The sequence below is a fragment of the Mercenaria mercenaria genome, chromosome 4, assembly GCF_021730395.1.
Source record: "Mercenaria mercenaria strain notata chromosome 4, MADL_Memer_1, whole genome shotgun sequence".
Lineage (NCBI taxonomy): Eukaryota > Metazoa > Mollusca > Bivalvia > Venerida > Veneridae > Mercenaria > Mercenaria mercenaria.
In genome coordinates, this window is record NC_069364.1 from 67,299,273 (window position 1) to 67,309,391 (window position 10,119).

Below are 10,119 nucleotides of genomic sequence, written 5' to 3' on the forward strand. Positions count from 1 at the left end.
ATGTTGCAGAAATGATCCTTATAGGCTTATTGTAATTGCAAACAATGAAAATAGTTACTTTGCTTTGTGCAATGGTTGATGTAAACTTTTGCAATTCAAAGTTAAAACAGGCTACTGCAAATGAAATGATCGATCGCCCTAGTTAATCCCGTCTGTTCATATGTACATCGGAATGACCAAAATCCTTTAAAAATAGCATGCTTCTTTGAAAATTGCACCATAGCTCCACAAGCCTTGTCATTTGAGAATAACTGGCCAGAGTCGATGAACATTGTATATGTTTTGCCAAATAAACTATTGAATATTGAAGTGAATTGTATTTGTAATTTTTGCAATGATTTGTGAAATGTCATTTTTATGATATGTCATATCAAAGTAACAGTGAATTCAATTGATAACATGTTTTTCTTCATCTATGTGGCAGCCATTTATATAAGCCAACATTTTCTTTTCATCTCTGTCATGCAGTTAGATGACAGAAGTTTCTTTTACAGTCCAAGTAATAAGAACATTTATACTGGCACTCATGGCAGCCATGTGGAATTCCAAAATGGCGGCCGTTATATATACGCAAGACAGTTTATCGCATACATGTGGTACGTTTTGAATATATTTAAGAAACAATGTTTATAAGTGTTTATAAGGTGAAATTAAAAGGGAAACCCCTTTTCATCAACTCGTTTCTGTTACCCACTTTTTAAGTTTCTTTTAATGGAAGTTCGATGGCAGATAGAATTTGTCTCCTCTTGTAGGATTTGGAATACCCTAAAGTAATTCCATGTTCATTTCGGTGCTTTCTCAACAAATGGGAACATCTTTGCCATATTTTGTGCTATATCCTCGGCGTACCATGATTCGCAAACTCAATAAATAACAGTTGTCATATGAAAATGTTTACATACCTGATTAAATACATTTATCCTCCACCACATGCATTATTCCAATTAATTTTATTCGCTTTAGTTATCTGCAGGGATTAGTCCGAAACAGTCATGTCAAAAAAATTATGTCAGTCGTCTGTAAACCTTGATTCCGCAGATATGACATCACAGCATCCTGGGACTTGAATCACGTGCCTTAAAGGTCAAATACAGTCATTCATGTGATTTTCATGATTTTCAATGTTTTTTGCTTTTAAAATGTTTCACTACAGTAACAAAAAAATTAAAACATTAATATTTCAAATCTCTAACAAAATAGTTTCTATTCTTCCAGACTTACACAGTGAAGACATAGGAAAGATTCCCTTCTTTAACATACTCTTACGTCAGAGCAATGAATCTTATCGATTCCAGTGTTTATATGGGTTTTTCTTTAACCATCCCATTACATTGAGCCCACTTTGGGAATGTGATAGAGTATCTACTTCTGATAGGCTGAGGATTATTCAGAAAGTTTGAAAAAGCAGGGACAAAAATGCTAAGGGTTATAGGTACATGAAAAACACTATTTTAATAGCCGCTATACATCACAACTTGTGCCACGTAACCTCCATTGATAAAACATAAACAAAGCGGACGAAAGAAATTTGGACTTCAAACAACCATACTTTTGGTGGCTATATTTAGGGAATAACGTAAAAGGTAAGATTTTCATGACAGGTTAATATTTAATGCACTTGCCTTCTTAAAACGCATTTTATCATTAGAAAGATCGTCACGGTTGAGTCACATTCGTAGTAAATGCTAATTTCCGGTGCGTGAATGCAAATTTTGCGTGACCAGTAAGAAAAGAAAATGGCCGCGAATCATGGTACTCCGCAATTTTAAGGACTCCGACGATATTAAAAGTACTGTGCTATATTATATGCACTATAAAATCGCTGACGTCCAGGCCCGTTACCATCCATCAAAAATACTTCCAGCCCATTTCCCTTCTGTTTCTACAACGATTAAGCTGTTCACAGCAGAAAAACAGCAGTCTATTAAGACCACCTTTTGTAGCTTATCGTGTTTCGACAGATCTATCTCGTGACCTTTACATTCACGGGTGGTGCATCCAATATTTTCCAATCTAAGCACTTTCAGTTTTATTGCTTGTGTTAATGACGAAGCTAATTGCTCACACATTTTATGTTTCATGTTAGATGAGCTGTCTATCATGACAAATGTTTCAAGATTTTTAGTGTTTTCCGCAGAACCTAATATGCATGAAAAACACGCGAGACCTATAATCTTGAGATGACGATGTTGAGACAGATTAATAGTATGACCTTCACAATCTTCGTCACATTCTATGTCATCGATTATGAGATGTTGTAAGGAAACTGCTTTCTCTAGATACAAAGATAACACTTCAAATGTCATGTGATCAATCCTGACACCGGAGCAGCTCGAGATGTAGAAATGTTGAAGATTTTTTGGGGGGAGCCCAGATATTTCTAAACACGTAACATACTCAAAATGAATACGCTCAAGCTGGTCATGTTTGGACAGATCAATTGGATGGCCATCACAGTCTTCAGATTCTAAACAAGAAATCACGACTTAAACGCTGTATATTTGTGCTGTTATATCTGTTATAGAGAAAAAGTTGCTTTAATGAAACAACTTGTTTAAGTGCCTCCAATAATTTATCAAACTTCCCGCACTCCACATTATCGATCTCAATGCAAGCAAGCTGTAAGTGTGGAAGCTGTGTAATCCAGTTGACGGTATAATCATCCCATAAGAAGTAATGCTCAATACAAAGTGATAACACTTCTTTGGGATTAATTTGACGAATAAGATACGAATTGCTACTAGTTATAAAGATATCGGAAAGACAAATTGCAGTATTGAAATCCGAACACTCTAAACAACAATCCTGCAAAAGCTTCTGTATCAACTCGGGTTCTTCTATGTCACTTTCGAACAGATTTTCTCTGTTACTTATCAAACGTTCATCAGTTCTCACAGTTTTTGAAATCAAACAGAAAAGTTCTTCAACAAGAAACGGAGATAATCCACAAAGCATTATAAACAGGTTTGACATCTCAAGAATATGGGCAGTAGAATGTAACTTCAAGAAAATATCTTCTAAGGGTGTTCTTTCTTTTTTTCGTTTCTTTGCTTGGGAGGAACTGTGCAAGGCATGGTAGCGGATTGATACGTAAACAGCGGCGAAGAATTCAAGGTAGGATAAGTGGATGAATGAAAAGTATGTTTGTTCGAATGTTGGATCTAAGCTGTTGTATTCCTCTATGATCCCAAATTTAATAAGAGACGCTATGTCAGCTTGAGACAGGCCACATTTCTGAAGTTTCGATCGGCCAAGTGTGTATGAAGATGTGCTGTCTGTTAATGCTTCAAACGAAAGTTTACTTAAGATGAAAATGAATCGTTGGTTTGTTTCACATCTAGGGAAATTCTTCAAAAGCTCAGGAAGTTCCATTCCTTCTAATTCTATAGGAACATTCGCAGAGTCGTCAGTACAGTCCTCATCTTCTTTGTTCTTCGACCAACCGAACATAATGTTCACAATGTTACTATATATATCACTAATCGAGGTGCCAATATCTTTTCTTCTGCAATATAACCATACTAGTTGTTGAAGAAGCATAGGTGTTTTCTCCAGATTATGGAACTTTGTTTCTAAGAGTTTCTCTAAGAAATCACTTGCAGAGCTTTCTTCTTCTTCTTCTTCTTCTGATAAGGGAATGTATCCTATCCTAGTTTGTATGGACATGTATTTTCTTGTAAATCTGCCTAGTGATTCCTTGCTTACTCCCCGTAATACGATTTTCCTGTCACATTCTGATGATTTCAAATTTAAAATTCCTTTTGCTGAGGGTCTTGAAAGCGTTACAATTGTAGCATTCTGTACCCTGTCTCCATTCGGTATGCCATAGGTGATATGCCTGGGATGAGGAAATTGTTTTGGAATTGTCCACTCGTCTAAGCCATCAGCTATGATACAGCAATGATCCGACTCTTCACAAAATATTCTCTTTATTAATTCATCTGAGACAATATCTTTGTAAAGCTCCCGTATCATTTCAAGTATGTCCGAACTAAATTCTGACATTCTCTGCAAAGGTACAAAAAACAGAAAATCAAACATTTCCATTTCTTTGATATCTCTTTCGTCTTCTGCATTATCTTTGGAATCGATTGTTGAATATTCTTCATTACTTTCATTCTGACTGTTATGACTGTCGACTGTTGGAATTTGTGCTCTTGTGTCGCAGTTATCTTCTTTTACAGATTTACACCAGTTATGTATCATCATTTTGCTGAAAGAACTTTTTCCTGTTCCCACGTCTCCAACGATATATATCTTTTTACACCTCATACAATTTGTTTGGAAAATGTCGCGGTATTGACTGATATGTTTCAGATTTCGGTTAGCATATTTGGACTGCGTTACCGTTTTACAGCTTAACGGTTTCGACTCTGTTTCGGGTACTGACTTTTCTTCCACTACCAGATCTGGTGTTACATATACCTGATGTATAGTGATCTCGTCTTCTTGACATTTAAGTGGAGATATCCATGTCTTCACATAACATTTCTGGTAACGCTCCACTAGCTTCCTCTGAAGTACTGAAACAGATAACAGAAACAATGCAATATATTTTGAGAGACTAGTTGTATTTTTATACATCCGTGGATATGCCGGTTTAGAGAAACTATTAAATATTAACACTCCACTAACATAAAGTATTACCTTGCTTTTGTTCTATGTACTCAAGCTGGTTCTTGTAAATGTCGCGTGCAGTTGTAAGCTTCATACGATTGTCCTCTATTTCTGTTCTGTTAAACGCTGCAAAAGAATAATAATGGCGGTAAGCAAGTATTTATTATAGTAACCTGTTCAGCCAAACTTACATGGGATTTCTATACAATACTAAATGATATGCACAACCAATATAAAAAAATGTCTGGAATAAATAAATCAATTTCTGTCCACTAAGGTCAATAATAATTATGTGGGTGGTTTTTCAATATTCTGTTATGAGTCGTAAATATAAGAATAAATTGGTCAAAACGTAAACTTACAATTACACAAGGCCCTGGGATTTTAACAAATATTATACCGGCCGAGCTTTCTGGCTTGAGTTTTGTTGGTACATTGCAGATACAGTTAAGCACTAACTTGAAAATTTATATTCATGTTTGTGTTCTAATGGTTGTGGTCTGAAAACACCACTGTTAAACGAGAATATTTATGGAAAAAATGAATCAGACCTTTTAAATTTAAACTAGTTTTCTTACCTGCTTGATCTCCGAGCTGTCTAATTCAAGCTGTCTCACTCTTTCCTTCAACAGTTTAATCGTTTGTTTCATTGTCTCTAACATACTTTCGCTATGTTTTTCTAGTTTTTCTAATGACTCGTCAATTGCTCTCTGGGTTTGTTCGTTGATTCCTTTTGATATCTTTCCTTCTTTCAATTTAATATCAGATTTTGCGTCTTGGATCACTTGTTTCAGCTCCTCTGATCTATTGGTTATCGATGTCATGGCTGCTCTACATACTTCCGCCTCGTTATATGTAGTAATTATGAAGTTATCTTGCTTCAGCTTTGAGTAGAAATAATATATTCAGTAAAACACTTGGATACAAATCATTATATACCGTAATAATCCTGGGATAACGCAAACATTATTATAAACCGCATTAGCTCAAACATTCTTATTAAACAGATAAACGGAACAATATTCATCGCATTATCTGTAAACAATCACTATCACGCTTTTGGAACACACTATACATTTATAAAAACACTACTAAACAAAAATTCTCAAAATATACCTAATACTTGAATGCTGTGACCTCGTTAATGATTTAGCTAAACGACTGGAAAGTCAAAACAATGTAATATGATTTCACACTGTATTAAATATTCATCATATAGCCTGTACCACACTGTGCTCTTAAAACGAAAGCTCGAAAATAATCTTTGACGTATGCGAACGAAATAAAAATATATATTTAAGGGCCTTTAATCATGGTACAAAATAATATCAATAATGTGTGTGAATGTGCTTTTGCGTAAGATAAATCAAACCGCAAAACTGTTTTCGTGTAAACACGGTATCAAATATCAACTATAATACAATGGTTTACATTCTGCATGAACTGCGTGTAAGGCATTTTCATGTAGGTTGAAAAAATGTGTATTTACCTCTACGAAATTCTTTCAATCTCATTAAGAAAAGTAGTTTAACTTATCAGTTATAAGTGATTAATGACACTTTAACTAAGGCAATCAGTATACACGTACTTGCTTTAGTTTCGCAACAGCTTGTTTTGCTTCCGGTCTTTCTTTAAGCTCTTTGTCGTCCTCAAGAACTTGTACATTGTTGTCAATGCATTCATTCAGCTCCGGTTTTTCGAGTTCCATTTTAGGCGAGTGGAATATGTCATTTCGAATCTTTACAGCCTGAAGGTAAAGATATATACTGCTTTTGTCAGTTTTGCTTTATATGCTAGTTCCCTCTACGTACTGTTTGTGATACAATGTTGTTTGCAATAGTTTTTTCACTTAAAGTTATATAATGAATGCTATCTTCATAACCTAGTTTAAAGATGCGTTAACTTGAAACACAGTTCCCAGATACCACAGGTTTAGAATCGGTAAGAAGCAGTATCAGCATTTCTCTGTCACGGCGCAATTATTGAAACTTTCACATGTAAGCAATAACTGGTAAATGGGGGCTCAATCGGGGATATTTTAGAATAACCCTCATTGAAGCGAAACTTGAAAATGTTAAAAGGACACATGAGCAAATACGTTATTGCCCTAAAGTATTTAGAAATGTAAAGAACTAAGTTAAACACCATTTGTCATTAGTAGCAAGAAATTAAGCAAGCAAATTCGATGAAATGGTATCACCGGTTGAGGAATGGCAAAGATATAACCTTTAGAGAACAGAAGTCCTTAAGAGGGCACAATCCAGTATGAAATCTGGAACGTGGGTGGTGACATGCGGCGGGGTTTACAACGATAAATCGATATATGTCGATAAAAATTCATAGAATGTTTGAAAAAAATAAACAAGATGGTCATAATGACCCTGGATCGCTCACCTGAGTAATATGAGCTACATGTTTCAAATTTCAAACTGATGCTAAAATACATGTAACAATAAAGTAGGCCAGTAGGTCACATTCATGGTCACTGAAAGTCAGGTTTAAGATCGGTGTGCAAAACTGTATATATCATTCAAATTTCAAGGCTGTATCTTAAAAAACAATAAAGTAGGTCAAGGTCACAGTCGAATGATCCCTACTTACTTGAAGTCATCAGGTACTTATATTTAAACATTCTAGAAAATATGACCAGATAAGTTTTGAAGTATTTTTTCCTATATAACTCATACTAAAACTAATTGACCCTCGGGACAGGGCCTCTATTCACCCCAGGGGCATAATTTAATCAATTTTGTTAAAGAACTACTTGGAAATGCTACATACCAAATATCAAAAGCCTAGGCCTTGCAGTTTTAGACAAGAAGATTTTTCCCTATATAAGTCTATGTAAAACTTGGTACCCCCGGGGCGGGGGCCTCTTTTCACCCAAGGGGCATAATTTTAACAATCTTGGTAGAGGACAACTAGGCAATGCAACATACTAAATATCAAAGTCCTAGGTCTTGTGGGTTTCAGACAAGAAGATATTTTTAAGGTTTTTTCTTAAATAAGTCTACGTAAAACTTGCGATCCCCGGCGCGGGGTCTGTTTTCACCCCAGGGGCAGGATTTGGGTAATTTTAGTAGAGGACCACAAGGCAATGCTACATACCAAATATCAGTGGTCTAGGTCTTATGGTTTCAGACAAGAAGATATTTTTAGTTTTTTCCTGTATAGGTCTATGTAAAACTTTGGACCACCAGGGGAGGGCACTTTTCATCCCAGGGACATAATTTGAACAATCATTAGATGATGTCACATGTCAAATATTGAGGCTCTATTCTCTGTGATTGTGGACATGAAGATTTTCACTATATAAGTCTAAGTAAACCATGTGAGCCCCTGGGCGGGGCCATATTAGACCCTAGGAAGGTAATTTAAACAACCTTTGTAGATGACCACTAGATGATGCTAATTACCAAATATCAAAGCCCTAGGACCTGTGGTTTTGGACAAGAAGATTTTTAAAGTTTTTCTTTTCGGTTGCCATTGCAACAAGAGTTCTATATGAAATTCAATTATTTGAACATTTTTTAAAGAAAATCATCCAAAAATATCCCTGTGAAGTTTAATCAAAATTGGCCTGGTGGTTTAGGAGGAGATGTTGTTTAAAGGAACGCCTGGACGGACGGACACCGGACGGACGCCGGACGGTGAGCGACCACAAAACTTCAAATGTAGATGATATTGGTGGAAAATCAAATAATCAAAAGAAAAAGTTGTTGGGGTGCATGATCGGGGTGGTGGGGGTGACCGGGTGGAGTAGCGAGGTGAGGGAAGAGTACAACTTTGCATGTTGATAAATATTCATGGAAGGTTTAAGATTTTAAAAAAGAAACAAAAAATGAAAATAAATGTGGGATATGGGGGTGGCTAGGAGGACGGGGTGTGACTGTGGGGGTGACCGGGTGTGGGTACACAACTGAACATGTGGACAATAAATTTTTCATGGAAAAAATGAAAGAAGTTTAATGAAATTTTACCAACTGGTTTGTTTGTTATGTACAAATATGTAGTTTTTTAAAAAAAATAAAGGACAAACACTTTGAAGTTTATATAGAGATCCTGATGAAATTGAATGTGAACTATCACGTTATTGTGATCTAAATTTGATTCAATTTTCATAGCTTTGTAGGTCAAATATGTCACAAGTTGTGAAGCAGAAATTGCCATATTTATAGTACCCTATATAGTTAACACTAGAAACTACTAAGGGTCATAACTCTGTTGTTACTTGGGCAATCGGACTGAAACTTGACAGGTCGTATTTCCCTATAGTGATTCACATGTATATGAAGTTGCATTTAAATATTCCTAACCACTTCCCACTTCCTAGATATGGCCCCGGACGGACGGACGGACGGACGGACGGACGATACCAAAACTATATAAAAATGTACTCGGTAATGAGCTAATTATCAACAAAAGAAATTAGAAAGTACATTTTATTCAACTCGCTTAATAAATCCAATATGAAAAAGACACTCATGTAATATCCACTATATATATAACAATACATCTGAAAAAAGGTGATAGCTAGGTTTTCACAACACAGCCCAGTTAAATAAACAAGGGAAATAACAAAAATAAAGAAATAGAAAACCCATACCTTGCTGAAGATATCTGTTCCAGTTATTGCACATGAAATATAAGCGTGGAGACTTGTGTTGTTGATGAATAAATGAAGCAATCCTGGGGCGTCAATATCAGCGGCAGAAGACTTGTCGGAATATCCTGGCGCATTGATAAAGCATTTGGCTACCTCCCAAGGACTCGAACACCAGTTTTGAGCGACCGTGTTTTTCCAGTTTGGGGCTGGTGGCGTTGAACCATGGCTTTTCAGTATTTCTTCCAATATAGCGTCACATACTTTGTTCGGACATTCTTGCTTTTTTGAATGCATGCAGTTACAATTATTCTGACGCCATGGACATCGACTTTTACCAGTTGGATCCTTTACGCTCTTGTGTAATGGTTTCAAATTCCTGAGATTACTCTGATTGCAGGTGAGACCAGGTGTGGGATTTATTGCTTGAAGAATTCTCTTATGTTCCCGTAATACTACATCGTCAGCAAATCCCTCCAAACCATCTTTCAGATATTTGTATGCTAGTCCACCTCTAACCCAGTTCCTGTATTTCGACTTTTCTAGTTCACTTTGATGATCCATAATGTCTTAAACAATATTCCATAAAAAGCCATAAACTCCTATATTATACAGCTATTTCTGGTTTCCGTTTCCGACCCATCTCGCCGTTTAAAGTGTTTGTCGTGAAAAGGGTGCTATATTTATCTGATATATTATATATTTCACCTAAACCAGAACAAACAAAATAACTTCGCACATAAAAACCGTTTGTGCAAATGCATGCGTACATGTACGCAGTCGATAAAATATATACTTGCTTTTTGAAAACATTTTCGATACAAAAATCAATACTAAGATAGAATTACCGATAAGTATAGAAAACCACCCGAGTGTAGAAAACCACCCGAGCTAGCCAT

The 10,119-nt window shown here is 35.9% G+C and overlaps 1 protein-coding gene across 2 annotated transcripts; it reads right to left on the bottom strand.

The window, feature by feature from the left end:
• LOC123551999 (uncharacterized protein CXorf38 homolog) lies at positions 1–10,119 on the bottom strand. Of its 2 annotated transcripts, XM_045341340.2 has the most exons (5): positions 9,224–10,119; positions 6,206–6,364; positions 5,196–5,501; positions 4,648–4,743; positions 4,388–4,523 (listed from the first exon to the last, which is right to left on the bottom strand). In XM_045341340.2, exons 1-4 carry the CDS (start codon positions 9,782–9,784, stop codon positions 4,723–4,725), a joined length of 1,047 nt encoding a protein of 348 aa, XP_045197275.2. In that variant the 5' UTR covers positions 9,785–10,119; the 3' UTR covers positions 4,388–4,523; positions 4,648–4,722. The 2 variants fall into 2 exon arrangements, with proteins under 2 accessions (XP_053397565.1, XP_045197275.2); XM_053541590.1 differs by lacking the exons at positions 6,206–6,364; positions 9,224–10,119 and having other exon boundaries at positions 1–4,523; positions 5,196–5,327.